Source organism: Danio aesculapii, chromosome 16, assembly GCF_903798145.1.
Source record: "Danio aesculapii chromosome 16, fDanAes4.1, whole genome shotgun sequence".
In the NCBI taxonomy this organism is placed as follows: domain Eukaryota; kingdom Metazoa; phylum Chordata; class Actinopteri; order Cypriniformes; family Danionidae; genus Danio; species Danio aesculapii.
In genome coordinates, this window is record NC_079450.1 from 10166598 (window position 1) to 10186172 (window position 19575).

The window sequence follows — 19575 nt, forward strand, 5'->3', positions numbered from 1 at the left end:
AAAAGTTGAGTCAACTCAAAAAAGCTGTGTTGAGTCAACTTTTTATTTTATTTTTTTACAGTGAATGTCTAGCCAGCACCAACTAGTAAAACCTACATCCACATTTGTTTTATATGGCATTTTTAGTCTTCAATGTATTTTAGAAAATAACTCCTTTAAAGTCAGCATGAACTGAAAGCTGCGACCCTTTTTTTATATTGTGATGCAGTTCCTAGAGAAACAGAATATTAATAGAGCAAACAGTGGGCGTGGCTTGTTTTTTTCTACTGCGAGCTGATTGGATGTAGTAAAGTAGGCATTTCATTCAGTAAGATTGGGAAAAGGGGTTTTGGGAGAGTTCATTCATTAATTTTCCTTTGGCTTAGTTCCCTTATTCATCAGGGGTCCCCACAGTCGAATGAACCCCCAACTATTCCAGCATATGTTTTACACAGCGGATGCCATTTCAGCTGCAACCCAGTACTGGGAAACATCCATACACACTCATTCACACTCATACACTACGGCCAATTTAGTTTATTCAATTCACCTATAGCGCATGTCTGTGGGGGAAACCGGAGCACCCAGAGGAAACCCCTTGCAAACTTGGAAAGAACATGCAAACTCCACAGAGAAATGCCAACTGACCCAGCTGGGGCTCAAACCAGCAACCTTCTTTTCGAGAGAGTTATTTCTATTTGTTGTCAAATTGACAGTTGGAGGGGCGTGGTTAAGTATGTTAGCCACGCCCAAAACCTCATACAGATGTAATTTGAGAATTTAACTGTAAACAAATTTACAGTATTTTTACATTTCAAGGGCTTACAATTCTTTTTTTCTTAATGACTTGCACAGATGAATTGTTCACCTGAAAACTAGCAATGGGCTAACAAAATCATATGGCTAGTGTTGATTTAATATGTACTTTAAAGATGTCCATTCTCCTTTACTGTACAGTATGTTGACTGCTGTTTCTGGTCAGTCTAATCCCAGTACTAAGCCATGGCTCCGCACATTAAGTCCATCACTGAGTCTGCAGAGATCAATAGACGTCTAGATCACAGGAAGCAGGCGAATGTTCAGTGGCTTGTTGGAGGCTGAATATGGATCACAGTCCATTTCACCCAAGCGTGCAGTTTTGATGCTTTTATAATGATAGCTGAAACCTCAGTGGCCAAAGCCACGACACCACAATACTCTGATTAACAGAACAACAGCGCTTTCCAGATCTCTTCTGTGCTGTCGGACTTTATGCACTGAAAAATATGATTCAGTGATTCATTTACATAATTTTTTTAAAGGTACAGTAAGTGGTTACAAAAATTTAAATGGATGAATTTAAGCAAACTTTGGGGTCGCGACAGTGGGATGAACTGCCAACTATTCCGGCATATATTTTATGCAGCGGATGCCCTTCCAGTTGCAACCCAGTACTGGGAAACACCCATACGCTCTCACATGCACACTTATACACTAGGGCAAATTTTGTTCATCCAATTCTCCTACAGCACATGTCTTTGGACTGTGGAGGAAACCGGAGCACTCAGAGGAAACTCACGCCAACACGGGGAGAACATGCAAACTCCACACAGAAATCCCAGCCGTGACTTGAACTAGCGACCTTCTTGCTGTGAGGCAACAGTGCTAACCACTGAGCCACCGTTACATCTTTTTTAATTGGAGTTATCATTGGTTGGTTTGAACAGAACTTTATAGTATAATCTAAGAATAAAAACCAAGAATCTGAAACATTGCTTCTTGAAAACCCTCAGAAAGGCTCATTTTCTGTTATTTTTGCATGGCATGCTTATAACCAGTCAAACAAATAGTTGGCTTGTTGAAGGGTCTGAGTGTTGCTTTTAAAGGGCACCTAGTTTACCCGTTTTTTCATATTTAATATAAGTCTTTTGTGTCCCCAGAATGTGTCTGTAAAGTTTCAGCTCAAAACACCCATCAGATTATCTATTATAGCTGTTTGAAGTGTCTATATTATAGCTGGAAAAAAGTTGTTGCTGTTTTTTTTTGTACTGGGCCTTTAAGGCTAGTCCTCCCCGCCCACCGTTCCCACGTGCCTGTCAGCAATCACCGTCCTCGACTGCCTCAGGAAGCAGATCTCAAACAGCTTGTAAAGTAGATTTTTCACCATTTATTTGCTTTATTCCAGTGCAGACCTGAATATCATGCTACTGCATTGTTTTTGTTATGTACAGTGAGTACGGAAAATGTTCAGACCCCCTTCAATTTTTCACTCTTTGTTATATTGCAGCCGCTGCTAAAATCATTTAGCGTAATTGAGCATGTGTGGAGAGACTTAAAAATGGCTGTCCACAAACATTTACCATCCAACCTGACAGAACTGGAGAGGATTGCCAAATCCATGTGTGAAAATCCAGGTTTCCAAATAAGACTCATGACTTTATTCTGTCAAAAGAGTGCTTCTACTTAATGCAGAGCAAAGGGTCTGATACTTGTGATATTTGTGACATTTTTGTCGAGACAACTATTTGAAACTGTAATCCATCCCTTTGTTAACACCCGACTGGATTATTGTAACTCGCTCTACATCAGGATCTACATCAGGAAGTGGGTCTTCTGTGGCCCGTCTTTTAACAGGGAGTCGTAAGTTTGATCATATCACCCTGATTTTATCCACACCTCACTGGTTACCTGTACAATATAGAATTCATTTTAAAATTCTTTTGTTTGTCTTTAGATCCTTAAATGGTTCAGCCCCACACTTCATATCTGAACTGTTACACCCCTATATACCGTCGCGTGCTCTTAGATCAGCAGATCAGCTGCTTCTTAGAGTCCCAAAAACCTCACATAAGCTTAGAGGTGACCATTTGCGGTGGCTGCCCCCAAGTTATGGAATGCCCTACCTCCTTACATCAGGGAGGCCCCTTCGCTGTCTCTGTTCAAATCACACCTCAAAACCAAACGTTTCTCCTAGGCCTTTGTCACCTGATACCTTACGCCTGCATTTGTTTTACTACTTGTGTTGTAAACTGTGTTACGTGTGGTTAGTGTTTTAATTTTCATTTTACTGTTCAGGACTTTGGTCTGCTTTTCGGTGGTTGCAAAGTGCTTTATAAATAAAGTTGAATGACTGAATGAATGAATATTTAAGTTTTTCTTTTTGAATAAATCAAAATGTCAACAATTCTGTGTTTATCTGTCAATATGGGGTGCTGTGTGTACATTAATGAGGAAAAAATGAGCTTAAATGATTTTTGCAAATGGCTGCGATTATTACAAAGAGTGAAAAATTTAAGGGGGTCTGAATACTTTCCGTACCCACTGTACACTACCTGACAAAAGTCTTGTTGCCTATCCAAGTTTTAGGAACAAGAAATAATAACTTGACTTCTAGTTGATCATTTGGAATCAGAAGTGGCTTATATGAAAGTCAAACGCCTCTAGATTACGCTTATTTTACCAAAATAAAATATTATCATGTCTTGATTTTTAATGATTTCATTATGACAGTAAGGTCTGACTTTGCTTAGACTAAAGTCTTGTCACTGAACAGAAATAATGTACAGTATAGAATATAAAGTCATGGTGCAGTGGAAAAAGAATGAATATTGTGTCTGACTCCCATGAGCTTGGAGGACTGCATCCATACATCTCTTCGATGACTCAAATCACTTAATAAAGTCATCTGGAATGGCAAAGAAAGCTTTCCTGCAGGACTCCCAGAGATTATCAAGATTATTTGGATTCATCTTCAATGCCTCCTTCTTTCATCTTACCCCAGACATGCTCAATAATGTTCATTTCTGGTGACTGGGCTGGCCAATAGCACCTTGACCTTCTTTGCTCTCTGGAACTTTGATGTGGAGGCTGAAGTATGAGAAGGAGCGCTATCCTGCTGAAGAGTTTCCTCTCTCCTGTGGTTTGTAAAGTAATGGGCAGCACAAATGTCTTGATGCCTCAGGCTGTTGATGTTGCCATCCACCATGCAGATCTCTCACACGCCACCATACTAAATGTATTCCCAAACCAGGATTTTTTTTTCATCAAACTTGACTGATTTCTGTGAGAATCTTGGGTCCATGCTGGTTCCAGTAGGTCTTCTGCAGTATTTATAATGCAGTTCAACAGATGATTCATCAGAAAAATCTATCTTCTGCCACTTTTCCAAATGATCAACTAGAAGTCAAGTTATTATTTGTTGGTATTCTTTGAGAGTGTATATTGCGATATATTTATTCTGGAAATAGTCCAGTCAGGTTTGCAATCTAAAAACTGCTGCCTTTACAATATTACTGCTGAAACGAGCTGTTATTTTAATTGGTGGCTGCGCTCATGCATATATGCAGAATCACATGCTGCTGACCTTCAGAAAGGTCAGAAAAGAGCGAAACAGACAGAACTGCTTTGCATTGTGAAGCTCCAACACACTGTGTGAAATGAGAGCGAGCGCAGATGGAGCCAAAGCAAGATCAATATACCGATTAGAAGTGTAATACGCTAATGGTTTGGCCAACGAGCGCACAGAAATAAACCCAGGAGCGTAATCAGAGTGTAATTTACCTCCTGCTTGCAAAGACTGAAACTGACACTTACTGTGGACACTTACATGGCTTTAAATCAATCTTTCATAGTTTCATAAGGTGATGGTAAGTTTTAATTTATTTTATATTTATTTAATTTTATTAATTTATTTAATTGTATTGAATTTTATATTTTTTATTTATTTATTTTTTATTTAACTTAATTAGTTTTTTATTTTGTTTATTTTATTTTATTTAAATTATTTAATTTTATTGAATTGAATCTTATATTTATTTATTTATTTATTTAATTTTGTTTAATTTAATTTATTTCATTTTATTTATTTAATTTTATTGAATTTAATTGAATTTAATATTTATTTAATTTTCTTATTTATTATTTAAATGATTTTTTTATTTTATATTTATTTTATTTTATTGTTTATTAATTTTATTTAATTTTTTTTATTTTATTAAATTGTAATTTAAATTTTTGTATTTAATTTACTCCACATATGTTCATCTTTACCTAAGATCTGTTGACTTAACTCAGTCTGTAATCTAAATTAGTAGATTTTACAATTTTATTTGGTTGGGTGAACTCAATCAGTTTTGAACTGACGTGTGGGTGGCACGATGGCTCAGTGGTTAGCACTTTCACTGCATAGCAAGAAGGTCGATGGTTCCAGTCCCGGCTGGGTCAGTTGGCATTTCTGTGTGGAGTTTGCATGTTCTCCCCTGTTGGCGTGGGTTTCCTCCGGGTGCACCGGTTTCCCCCACAGTCCAAAGACATGCACTATAGGTGAATTGGATGCTCAATATTACAGTGTATTACGTGGGTATTTCATTTATTTATTTATTTCTTACTTCTCAGCGTCTTTAAATTTTTTTCTGTAAAAAAAACCCTGTTTAAATCACATCTAAATATAAGATGTTTTTTACTTTCAGTCTCATAAATATTATACATCAGATATTAGAGATTATGTACAAAATAGTAGTTATTAATTGAATTTATGTGGTTTGAACTTGTTTTTTGATGTGCATAATAATAATAATGCACACACTATATACAGTATTAGTACAGTACAAAGCTATTTACACGATTTAAAAACAATGAGTGTGGCTTTAAGATCATGAATATTTAATTATGTTCTCCTGACAAAGTTATTGACTAATACGGTTTGTTTATATATACATAATTTTTTTTGGATAATAATTAATAATGCATGATGCATAAATTGCTAAAATGCCTAATGAAATTTATTTTGAACATATAGTTATTTGCAGCATCACATTTACTTTATATAATATAAAGCTATTCGAAAAATGAAGGGCTGTCTATGCATTGCGTTTGAGGGGTGTGGCTTTTAAGCTTATGAATATTTAATAATGTCATCCCGGCAACGATATTGACTAATTTGTACTGTTAATAATTGTTGTTGCTCAATAATGATAGAGTTGTATGCTTTGCTAAAATGCTAAATGAAATATTGTAAATGTGCATGAAGCTTGGATGTACTGTAGTTCATTCAGAGCATAGTATATACTCGTTTTGGAGAACAGTATGATCGTTTTACAGTGTATTCAGTCTAATAGGCACATCTAAGGATAAATCCAGTGCTGAGGCTGAGCTGCTGGTGTGTGTCACAGTACAAATGTTTTAATGCTTTTTATCAGATCAGGCCACTTAAGGCCAGGATCCGGTCGATGGTCCACTTTGACGAATAGGTAATGTCATTAACTCAGGCTGTGATTGGCAGATGCAGCCAGAGTGAGGCATCATGGGATTGATCCACCGCCTCTGCACTTTTGTCATGCTGAGATTGATAAAATCACTCATTTATTTATGAAATATTGATACTGACTGATGGCCTTTCCTGGAGACGGCTGTGGTTTTGTTTGCTGTTATTTAAAAAGTTTTGAAGCTGTGCAGCTAGACGTGACGCTGTGGAATAATGTGTGTTTGTTTTGGTCTGGTAACAAATAGGTTGAAGGTTCAGGCCTTTATCTGAGACTGAAGCCACTGGATCAATAACTCTAGCCGGGACACAAGCCTCAACCGCTAATGAATACAGGCCAAGCCTTGAGTTTCCATTCAGAGACAGTAGCATGAAGATTTGCTGTTTTCTTCATGGATTTAAAACTTGAATTAATCCAGGATCCACTTTGTATGTTTTTGATAAGATGCAGATCTTTAAATAAATAGTAAATAAACTAGCAATAAAGCAACTGATTATTCTTTTACAAAAGCTCATTATAAATTATTAAAAAATATAAAACTTAAAATAAATTAATATCACTATTAATATTGATGCAATAATATACAGTTTACAGTATAACCCAGAAAATATGGTAATCATAAATGTGGTAAATCATAAATGTCCAAAACTCTATGTACATATACACTCACCAACCCCTTTTTTGGGGACACTTTACTAGTACCGGGTTGGACCCCCTTTTTCCTTCAGAACTGCCTTGATCCTTTGTGGCATAGATTCAACAAGGTACTGGAAAATTCCTCAGAGATTTTGGTCCATATTGACATGATAGTATCACGCAGTTACTGCAGATTTGTTGGCTGCATGTCCATGATGCGAAACTCCTGTTCCACCACATCCCAAAGGTGCTCTATTGGATTGAGCTCTGGTGACTGTGGAGGCCATTTGAGTACAGTGAACTCATTGTCATGTTTAAGAAACCAGTCTGAGATGATTCGCGCTTTATGACATGGTGCGTTATCCTGCTGGAAGTAGCCATCAGAAGACGGGTACACTGTGGTCATAAAGGGATGGACATGGTCAGCAACAATACTCAGGTAGGCTGTGGCATTGACACAATGCCCAAAGTGTAGCAAGAAAATATCCCCCACACCATTATACCAGCACCACCAGCCTGAACCGATGATACATGGCAGGATGGATCCATGCTTCATGATGCCAAATTCTGAGCCTACCATGTGAATGTTGCAGCAGAAATCGAGACTCATCAGACCAGGCAACATTTTTACAATCCTCTATTGTCTAATTTTGGTGAGCCTGGCGAATTGTAGCCTCAGTTCTTAGCTGACAGGAGTGGCACCTGGTGTGGTCTTCTGCTGCTGTAGCCCATCCGCCTCAAGGTTGGACGTGTTGTGCATTCAGAGATGCTCTTCTAAAGACCTCGGTTGTAACGAGTGGCTATTTGAGTTACTGTTGCCTTTCTGTTAGCTCTAACCAGTCTGACCATTCTCCTCTGATCTCTGGCATCAACAAGGTATTTGTGCCCACAGAACTGCCGCTCACTAGATATTTTCTCTTTTTAGGACCATTCTCTGCAACCCTAGAGATGGTTGTGCGTGAAAATCCAAGTAGATCTAAAGTTTCTGAAATACTCAGACCAGCCTGTCTGGCACCAACAACCATGCCACGTTCAAAGTCACTTAAATCACCTTTCTTCCCCATTCTGATGCTTGGTTTGAACTGCAGCAGATTGTCCTGACCATGTCTACATGCCTAAACGCATTGAAATGTTGACACGTGATTGGCTGATTAGAAATTTGTGTTAACGAGCAGTTTGACAGGTGTACCTAATAAAATGGCCGGTGAGTGTATATGAATGTGTATATGGTCAGCATGCACATTTTTTAGGACATACAACCATTTTGAAAATGAATATTTTTATCCATTTCTCAGTGAATATAGGTCATATATTTTGGTGCATTTACACAAAACTATAATAAATTTATAATAAATAAATAAAATTTTAGTCACTGAACATGTTTAGAAATTGAAAGATAATACAATTCAAGTGAAATATTGCACAGAAAAATTTCAAATATTGTTTGTTTCTCTTGATTTTTCCTCTTAGTTTTATTAAAAAAAAAATTTCCTAACGTAGGTGTACTTAATTTTGGACTGTTAGCATGAGTTATTTTGTTAGATTAGCTCCACATTTGGCTTCAGTACCCCCTAATGTAAAGTAAATGCACAAATATAATATTGTAAATATTTAAAAATAGAGATTTGTGAGGGGCTTATTCACATATGCTGAGCACTGTATATATTAAAGTGTGTCAATGTCCAAATTTTAGGATCTATAACATTTTGTCGTCAATTAATTGTTAATGGTAAAATAAACCGTAAATGTACTTATTTGTTATTGCTTATTTTGTTGCTAATAAAAAAACAATTATAGCCATATGAAGAGAACAGTCCTATTGGATTATAAGTGTAGGGGTCAAAAGTCATCACCCTTGGGTGATTCGGTCACAACATGAATGGTTATAAATGATCTTGCAACAGACATTCAAACTAGGTCTCCAATATGTTTATTTTCAATAAGATTTCATTATGAGTTAATGTGATAATGAGCACAATTCATTTACATTTTAGCAGGATCAAACAATTATTCAAGACAGAATTGAACAGTGTGAACAGATCCTCTCTCCTGAGTGTAAAATGATGGATTACTCCTTCACTCGGCTCCTCAGAGAGATTTTAATGGATCTGGAGAGCTGATCACAGCAGTTTGGAGCTTGTTGGCTTTATATGATCAAAGTGAAACCTTACTCACAGCAGGAAATGCTGACTTGGGTACAAAAACAGTCATTTAATTAAACAGTAGATCATAGCAGCAGAAGTTATGAGATGGATTTAAACAGTGCATGCAAGATACAAATACTTTCAGTTTGCTTTTGCTCAGTGTTTACTGCGGAAAGCTGGGGTAATAAAGTCTTCACCTCTTCTTTTCATGGTTGACGGGCTGTTTTTATTCAGTCGGCTCTATCTAGGTCAATCCCACAAAGCTCAAACGGCCAGTCCTGGCACCACTGAAATACAGTCAACCTGCTCCAAAGGTTTTTTTTTCTACTTTTAAGCATGGCATTCATGCTTAACATGGTGTGACATTATTTAAAGACACAAATTCAGTCGCACATTAACAGTATAATAGGTGCATACACAGATGGGCTGGTTATTAACTAGTTAGTCGGATTACTTTGGTATGAGCATTAAAGGGATAGTTCACCCACAAATGTATTCATCCTCTACACTGTAAAGACATTTTAGCTGAATCAAATGAACTTTTCTAGTCATTGCATTAATCAAATTGACTAAAAAATATCAAGTTAAACTTTGCAGAACTTAAAAAAACTGAGTTGAAAGCTGATTAACTTAAGTTGAAGCAATATAAGTATATTTGTTGAGCTGACTTTTTGTCAATAAATTTTTTTACAGTGACTTGCTTCAAACTTGTTTGATTTCCACTGTGTTGATGTGAATGCAGTATGAATGCCAATAACTACAACTTTCCAATGTTTATCAAAAAAGTAAAAATAAATAAATAAAATAAAGTATAATAAATATATTATGATAAAAAGATTTTGGGTTTCCTCTGGGTGCTCCGGTTTCCCCCTTACAGTCCAAAGACATGCGCTATAGGGGAACTGATTAAGCTAAATTGGCCATAGTATGTGTGTGTGAGAATGCAAGAGTGTATGGGTGTTTCCCAGTGCTGGGTTGTCGCTGGAAGGGCATCCGCTGCGTAAAAGACATGCTGGATAAGTTGGCGGTTCATTCTGCTGTGGCAACCCCTTATCAACAAAGGGACTAAAGCCCTGCTCACACTGTGAGATTTCAGCCACGATTCTGTCATCTGAGACAAATTTGGGAAATCCTAAAAGATTCCTGAAATCCTAGGCTAAAATCTGTGATCTTTGATGGTTGGTTTGATATGTTCACAGACAGCCGCTTAATGCCCGTTGCGATCAGATTTTTTCTCAGATGAAGTTCTGGCAGTGTCAGAAGATTTCAGACACTTTCCTGCAGCGTGACAACAGCTGCGACAAACGTCAATCCAAGAACCAATAGGAGCTCCCAATCTGAAGGCGCAATTTGTGAGACAATTCAAATGACCATGGGGAAATGCCAAAACCTGGTTTTATTATTGAGACACGCTGTGTACAAAATTGCTGCTACAGATTGTTTATGTTTGCTGTGAGGAATCATTTCAGAATGCGGGATAGTGAAAGTGTCAGGGGTGGATGACGTCAAACTCTGGGGGAGTTTTCTTCCATGTTTAGCGCGTCTTTATTGCCGTTCAGTTATGACAGCTGAGCGCGTACAGTGTGACATGGGAGCCATGTTCATGCAGTCTGACATGCTACAATCGTTCAGCATTATAAAAAAGCGCACAGTGTGAGCCGGCCTTTAGCCAAAAAGAAAATAAATGAAAAAGGTTTGGAAACGCTTGAGGGGGAATAAATGGCAAGTAAATTTTTTTGGTGAACTATCCCTTTAAAAAGATGCATGAATAATTACAATAACTTATGCAAATATTTGTTAGAGACAATTAACAATTGCAAATAATGTGCAAAATGTTTTTTAAGGCATATATATTGTAGTTAAACAAAATGTACCTAATGTGTTTTTAGACTATAGAATGTATATATATATATATATATATATATATATATATATATATATATATATATATATATATATATATATATATATGTCTTTTCATAAATGCAATGGAATCTCAACACTCAAAACAACGAAATCTCATGGTAATTCGTAATTTTTGATTTAGTGGATAATTCGTACAATCTAATTTGTACAATTTAGTGCGATTTGCTCATCCCCCAAGGGCAGTTGGGTTTAGGGGTGGGGTTTAGGGCCACGCCTCCTTTTAAAAATCGTACATTTTCATACGACTGAACTCATACAAATTCATACGATTAAGGGATGCAGGGATTAACCGATTTCACTATTAACCATGATTTAATTTGGTTAACTGAAGGTTAATTAATCGAAAAGGCTTCTCAACACTGCATTTCTGCAAAACTGCTGCAACTGACCAAAGTTATGCCAACTGTACGCTAGTTTAAAGTTCCAGGCTTGTACACAGAGACTAATGCGCACGCACACTGGATTAACTATGGCTAAGGCTAATAACTAAGGGCCGTTCATTTATCACGCCTTTTCTGTGCGCAAGTTATTCATTTCCAATTCAGTACATTTGACTACATTTGTACTCTTTAAAGGGAAATACTTAGCTAATATGTAGCTTAGAATTACATTAGACAAATACTATTTTTTATTTATTCTTATTTTTTTATTTATTGATTGTTCTGTCATTTATTTTCTGTGTAAATTGATTACTTATGTTTAAATGTCTTTTTTTTATTTTTTTACTTATTTTTAAATGGATTATTGTTTGTTTTTATTAATTCTTTAGTGCTGTATTAATTAGTTACTGAGCAGAAATAAATAACACTTGGAAATATAAGGAGTTTTCATGTGATTTTCTAAACTAGTAGTGTTTGGAAATTAATGAATGCATAATAATCATGATAACCATGAAACCGTGATTTTTCCTCAGACTGTAATCGTACAGCCAGAATCTATAATCGTTGAATTCCTAATATGCATTACCCACTAAACTGACAAAATGAAAAATAGTTGTTTCCTTGAGAGATCACGTTGAAATGCAATGAATATCAGTGATGATTTCACCTTTCGTAATCTACTCTGAATGCACGCACACATTGACGTTCTTATGTTTCTCCCAGTAGTGACATTCCTCTGGAAAGCTGGACAGATTGAAGCTCTCCTTGTGTCGACTGATGGCGTGAACCAGAAACCCTGCTAACTGCTTCTCCAGTAGCTCCACCACAGCTTTAGCGTCTCCTTTCCTGGCAGGGCCCTCCATCATCTGTTTGATGCTCTCATTGGGCACCGGCTGAGGGTCACTGCAGTATGAGACCACCAGGTGTGTGTCGTTTCCTTGAGAAACTTCTAAATATTTCTGTCCAGACACACACTGAAAGTTCTGTCCGGCTCTCAAGTTGCTAATTTTGCCCATGTTGCTGATGACTCTGATGGACCAGCAAACCCAGTCGAACTTCTTGACCAGGAAGTCCAGCAGTTCTCTTGCCGTTTCCTGAAGGTTTGCTTCCTCTTTTTCCTTCAGGAGCCTCTTGATGTCTAGTTCAGCTTGCTCCGGGAACGATTGCACACATTTCTCAATAGTTTCCTTCATTTTGGTCTCGATCTCCTGGATCTTGGTGCTCCACTCTTGGATCTTCTCCTGCTCTCCTTCTTCTCCCTGAGTAAGGAAACAATATCCCAGCAGAGCGATTATTCCCAGACAGAGCAGCTCCTTCAGCCGGACACAGAAATCTTCCAGGACTCTTCTGTTTCTGGCCTCGTATTGCTCCACAACCTCCAGGATTGGCTCCCCAAATGTGCTGTTCCCCATCACAGCATCGTAAAGCATGTAAAGATTCTTCTCTCCACCCGTTTTGGGGAAATGCTGTAAGAACAAGCGTTTTCTGACCTCCTTATACTCTGGTTTGGCCTCCAGAATGTCAATGTATTTCCTAAACTGGTTGCATATGTTTTCCTCCACAGTAAAGAATTGAGAATCCAGGCGTCCCTTTTTGATTTCGCAGTTGATGTCCTCTATTTGAGATGAGAGGACGTCTAGTTTGCTTCTCACGACTAGAAACTGATCTTTGACGTATGTGACCTCCTTGCTTTCTACATTATCCAAGAACAGCCTCAAAACTGGCGCAGAGGCTTCAAAAAGTGGACACAGTCCTCCAACGGCGCTGGCCAACACCTCGGCTCCTCGCTCAAACATCTCCATTACTTCTTCAATTGCCTCCTTCTTCTGAGCAACAACCCGCTCTAGTGGACTGGACATTTCTGAAAACAAACAACAACAATAATAAAAGTAAAGTCATTTTTAGTGTAACTTCAGTTTAAGGGGCGAAATGTAAAATAAAATAGTTGTGAATACAATAAGAGGAGTTTCAATTGCTCAAAGATTGTTGTTTAATAGCTTGGGACACTTTCTGCTAACACTTTATTTTAAGGTTTCCATATTTCCATGAAAATATGTTTACTAAGTAATAATTAAAGTGCTTTCTGTATATGAAAGTTTTAGGATTAGGTTTTGGTTTATCGCACGCAATTATAAGCTACTTTATTACTATAGTATGTAAATGTAATCAGGGTGCAAATTATACATTGTACACAACATTTTCGGTAGTAGTTTGGTAATGCATGCTTCAACGAGTCAAATTTATGAACGTATTTAAATTACATCTCATTTATTAATAAAATGTATACATTTTTAGTGTTTTAAGGGATATTTAGTGCCTATTTTAGAGGTTAATGTCTTTTAAACTATACAAACTATACTATTTTTATTTTTTTTAGGCTACATGCAGATATAAACGCCTATTTTACAAGAAACATGAATTGTGAATACTTAAGATGTGCTTCGGTGCTCCAGTTTCAGACTTTTGAATCATATTTTTTCCTAGCATTGATTGGAAGAATTATGCATTCCCAATGATATGAACTGTTATTTTAATTATTAATATTTAAGATATAAACCAGAGATCAGAGATAGCTATTTCTTACTATCAAAGGGGTGACCTTCTATACAACTCGTTTTGGTGTCCTTCAGGGGGGATCAAGCGTTATTTAGGGGGGTCAATCCCCCCCAAACCCCCTAGTAATTTGCACCCTGCATGTAATGGCACAATGACAAACGTGTTTGTAATTACTTCTTAAGAGAAATGAAAATAAGCTTAAGCAAACCCTTACAGTATGAAAATTGACCATGAATTTGTTAGTGTAAAAGTATAGTAACAAGTCTTTTATGTGTATTGATTTTACTACAAATGTCATGGTTCTAATTTATGGTAAGTGTAGCAAAAACATAATTAATATGTGTTACCATGACTTAACCACAAAAGTCATGTGTATTTGGGTTTATATGTAATAAAAATGATGGTTGATTAAGTTCTATGTCATAGAAAAGACAATACATGTAGCCTATAAATTAATATTAGGGTTATAGTTTCCTCAGACAATACCTCCAAATACATATAAAACAACAAAATGCATATATCATATTCATAATAATGTTTTAAAACACTTATTTAATACTTATTTTTCTCATATAGCTACTGCGGTTGTCCATGATAGCAAAAACATCAAGTATAGCCTACATGAACTGTCATCACGTTGCTAAATTTAGAGGTCTGCCATCAGCATATTTTCTGTCTTAAGTCTCCATTCATGTTAATCAAACCACGACAAAGTCCATGCATGTTTTAAAGCATTTAAACAATCACATTCCGTTCAAAATATTTAACGCTAAGAATCATGTTGGATGTGGCACCAATAATGTGCCACCATCATCTGTTCGGTAAAGGACACACCTCGAAACGCGTTTTAAAGCTCAGTCTGGCTCATAAGTGTCCTACATGCGCACCACAGCTTTTAAAATATTTCAAACAGGTTTCTCACGTCTGGCTGGTTGAAGAAATGTCCGATTTACCTGTCCGAAATGCAGTTTTCCCTCAGGTATTGGCTCGAGGGGGATATTTGTGCAGATTTGAGTGCGTGTCTGGAGTGAACGGACAGGAGCGCGCGCGCGCGGGAAAGAGGGAGTTGCGCGCGCTGAGGATGCTTCAGGATGAATTTTGGTTTGGAAAGCCTTTGGCAACCGTCGGATAAATGTTTAGCTGTTGACAGTTTGGCTTTACCGTACGTTATTTGACAGCAAATAAAAGTGTTTTGTATTGTTTCTGAAGGGAACCAGCGTGTAATGGGTGCTCATTAGGAGGAATATTGCGCGCAATGCGCAACACGAAGCAGCGTCGGTGGATAAGAAGAATCATGCGCAGATATTCTCACAGTAATAGCAGGTATTTTATGCTTATGTACGTGGATATCGAGCTTTATGTACATTGTTATTACAATATGCATCCCATGTTATTAGCTACTCGATGTTTAAACGTTATTTTCTTTGTGCGTATAGTTTTGAAGGACAAAATGTACATATTATGGAATTAGAGACAAATAAGAAGCAAGTATATGTATATATATATTTATTTATGGCTAGATATAGGCCTATTTGTTTTCTAATGATCTGCAAAAAACGTTTGAAAACGCGAGGTGTGACACTGATGAATGCGTCATGGATGGCTGACGCTGCTGAACATGATGACTGATTCCCATGAGGCTCAGCGGAGAACAGAGAAGGTGTTTAAAATTGAATGATTTTCGGCCTTATTGTGTGTTAGGTCAGAAGTAACGAGTGAAAAATGTTATTGGTTCACTGTTGTACATTGTATTTTGATTCAGATTCAGTATTTTTGTTAAGACCATATAACACATGGGGTAGTTAGGGCTGTATTTTGTTACGAGTTTCACAGAACTAGCTTTTTTCTTCAGGTTTTCAACCATACGACATTATATTTTTATGACCTGACTGAGTGTTTTTTTTTCTCTGCTCTGAACATATTTTGAAGAAGTTGGGTAAACAACACATTAAAACCAAACTGAAATATGTTTATCTATCTATCTATCTATCTATCTATCTATCTATCTATCTATCTATCTATCTATCTATCTATCTATCTATCTATCTATCTATCTATCTATCTATCTATCTATCTATCTATCTATCTATCTATCTATCTATCTATTCATTCATCCATCAATCCATCCATTATTAGCCCCCCTGTTTATTTTTGTCCCCAATTTCTGTTTAACAGAAAGATTTTTTTCAACACAATTTTAATCATAATAGTTTTAATAACTCATTTCTAATAACTGATTTATTTTCTTTGCCATGATGACAGTAAATAATATTTGACTAGATATTTTTCAAGACACTTCTATATAGCTTAAAGTGACGTTTAAAGGCTTAACTAGGTTAATTAGGTTAACTAGGCAGGTTAGGGTAATTAGGCAAGTTATTGTATAATAATGGTTTGTTCTGTAGACAAAAATAGGTTAAAGGGGCTAATAAATTTGACCTTAAAATGGTTTAAAAAAAATTAAAAACTGCTTTTATTCCAGCCGGAAAAAACAAAAAACAAATGAGACTTTCACCAGAAGAAAAAAATATTATCAGACATACTGTGAAAATGTCCTTGCTCTGTTAAACATCATTTGAGAAATATAAAAAATAATAATAAAAAAAAAAAAATCCAAGGTGGGCTAATAATTCTGATTTTAACTGCATCTGTCTGTCTATCTGTCTGTCTGTCTGTCTGTCTGTCTGTCTGTCTGTCTGTCTGTCTGTCTGTCTGTCTACATATCATTAATAGCACTAGTACCAAAACATACCTAACACCTTCTTATAGCATGCGAGCAACATGTTAAAATATTTACTTTGTAGCAAACATGTTCCAAAACCAGTGCTGTTCAAATGATTTCTAAACTTTAACAAATCAGTTTATTGTTACTGTTATTAAAAAGTAATCCCGTATGGTCTCAATCATAATGCATTACATTACTCCTGTATTTTTTATTTTTTTTTTGTTAATGTCACTAAAATAACTACAGAAGTAGAACTTAAAAGAAAAAACACCCATTTTTTTATATCCTCAAAAAACCCCTCTAAAACAACGTTACATTTTTACTGTCTTGCGTATTTACATTATTTCACATTATTGGGTACTTTGTCTTTAAGGCACGACCCATTCTCCATAGATAAAGATAAAGGAGAAAGTGTCAGGCTAAAATTGAGCTGTCTACTGATTCATTTTAATTACCAGTTTATCAAGTGAAATTACAAATGATTGATTTCTTTTCCTCCCACATTTTGTTCCACAATCTGAAATTTTAACTTTTAAGTTTACCTAAAAGCCACAATCCTTACATAATTACTAACTAATTCTCTTTCTATGTTTTCTTCTTATTTCAGAATTACATATGACTGCCCCTTCAACTTGCTGCAAGAGTCTTTGCAAACGTTTCCTACTGATGACATGAACTGACGCAGACCAAGATCTTTCTGTGGTGCCACGTGGGGTAAAGTAAACCTTATTAATGTTTATGTATTCCTGAATGAACATATAAGACAAGAAAATAAGGAGAAAATTCCTTCCAAAGTGCTTTTTGGGGGGTGTAGCGAGATTTGTGTGATTTAATCAATAATTTATACAATTTGAAGAGAACTTAAATCCATAAATCTTTTTGCTTGTAGCTATTGGATTAACAATGCAACGTGATTAAATCTAATACAAAACCACTATTCACGTAAATTGAACAAGGTACTATATGAAGAGTTTGCTAGTAAGCGTGGTTCAGCTACCCCTGCTGGTAGATTCTATAGCTACACTATTATGGGCAAAAAAAAACATTATAAAAATAGCTTGTTTTTAAATGAAAAGTCTTTAAGGGTTAGTAGTTAGATTCTAGATCCTTCTAAATCTTTTTTTTCTAACAACATACAGAATTGAAGCAATACATTTAATAATGCACAATACCCAGATTTGTTTCCAAAAATATACAATGACATATATTAAATATTCTACACATTTTGCAGTGCTTATAGCTTCATATTGCATGCTCTTTTTAAATACATTAAACACAAATAGGTGCTTTGCACACAGTGTGGATTAAAGATCCTTCCTAGTATCCAATATACAGTGCTCAGCATATATGAGTACACCCCATTTTGAAAATGAATATTTTTTTGTTAATTTCTCAGTGAATATGGGTAATATATAGTGCTGCATTTAAAAAAAACAGATTTATTAAACAGATATATTTATTAAAATAATATTTTAGTCACAGAACATCTTTAGAAATGAAAAGATAATACGTTTAAATTCATGCAAAATATTGCAAAAAAAAAATTACAAACTACAAAATGTCAACAAAATTGTATATATTTTTTGTTTCTTCTGATTTTTGTTATTTTTGAAAATTTTATTTAATATTTTCCCTAACATATAAATTTGGCCTACTAATTTTTTAACCATTATTGTAAGTTATTTTGTTAGATAAGCTCCAGATTTGGCTTTAGTACTGACTAATCTAATGTACAGTATATGCACAAATAGAATATTGTAAAGCATCCTATAGAAAATATTGATTTAAATGAGAGATTTGTGGGGGGTTAACTGATGCTGAGCACTGTATTTAGGTCTAAAGCAGAGATGTCCAAACAAGGGCCTACGGGACAAAGTTGGCCCATGGTAAGCTTTGATTTGGCCTACCATCCCACATAAGAAGAGAGTGATAATGATAGGGAGGGTTGGAGCGAATGCCTTTAACAGAGATGGTAATTTCAAATTTTAACTTTTTTTGTTTGTTGGTTTGTTTGTTTTATTCCTGAGCTAAAAAAAGCGAACTGAACTGTTTCAACTAAATGTTGTAAATGAATCTGATTTTTAAAAATATAAATACGGATAGAGAACAATGCAGAAGACATTGGCGAGCAAATCAAGGCAAAAAACAGGTGCAGCTTGACTAGTGTAACTCCATTCTGTTATAAAAAGGGATTGTTCTTTTACTGTAATAAATTCATTATAAAATGTAAAAACACATACTGCATCCGTTAATATAAAGCAATGTTTTCTAGTTATGTTTAAATATGAAATAAATTAGGAAATCACCAATGGCAACTTTAATGTAATAGAGCTTGGTATATTTACCTTCAGCCCACCACCTCCAGTCAAGTTTGGTTTTTGGCCCTTCATAAGAAAAAGTTTGGGCAACTCTGAGCTAAAGGCTGAGCTCAGGTTGTGGACTTTTACTACCATCTAGTGGCAGAAAATGATAACTTGCACTAAACAGTAGCGTCAAATTGAATGCAGTTGAATGAAACTGGTTTACAATGAAATACTGTTGATGACATAGTTAGAAAGCCATCAAGCAAGAGAAAAAACAACCATGCGATTTGTGAAGGTTCCATTTATTTACTATTATTTTTCAATACTTAAGGACTTAAAATATGAAATATCACTGTATGTAGACCTGTTGTCTTTTTTGCAGATAATTGACATTATTATTGACATGCAGATAATTAACATTATTTATTTGAATCTCTGAAGACACGTTATCGGTAGTTAAAACAAAGCACTTTTTACTATTACACCTGTTACTGGCAAATTTAGAGATACAGTAACAGATAATACATATGATGATGAGATACCTTGGTCACTTTATAATAAAATTTCATTAGTTAATATGTTTAATAACATGAATTAATTATGAACGATACTTGTACATAATTTATTAATCATAGTTCAACAATTAATAAAGCATTATTAACATCCAAATTCATGCTTATTACTGTT

At 35.7% G+C, this 19575-nt stretch overlaps 1 protein-coding gene and 1 long non-coding RNA gene across 3 annotated transcripts in view; one reads left to right on the plus strand and one right to left on the minus strand.

Moving 5' to 3' along the window:
• LOC130243995 (uncharacterized) overlaps nt 1–19575 on the plus strand; it is a 47008-nt gene that overhangs the window by 5590 nt on the left and 21843 nt on the right. The window contains exons 1-2 of one of the 2 annotated variants that reach the window (XR_008839181.1): nt 14752–15183; nt 17193–17299. This is a non-coding gene — a long non-coding RNA (uncharacterized LOC130243995). Of the gene's footprint in view, nt 1–14751; nt 15184–17192; nt 17300–19575 lie in introns of those variants that run through there. The other variant, XR_008839180.1, reaches the window with a different exon arrangement.
• rpz6 (rapunzel 6) lies at nt 11971–14893 on the minus strand. The gene is made up of 2 exons (XM_056476295.1): nt 14814–14893; nt 11971–13165 (listed from the first exon to the last, which is right to left on the minus strand). The coding sequence occupies exon 2, from the start codon at nt 13161–13163 to the stop codon at nt 11982–11984; it is 1182 nt and encodes a 393-aa protein (XP_056332270.1). The 5' UTR covers nt 13164–13165; nt 14814–14893; the 3' UTR covers nt 11971–11981.

Excerpts from the sequence above, each read along its gene's own strand:
- rpz6 (XM_056476295.1), bottom strand. The coding sequence starts at position 13,163 with ATGTCCAGTCCACTAGAGCGGGTTGTTGCTCAGAAGAAGGAGGCAATT.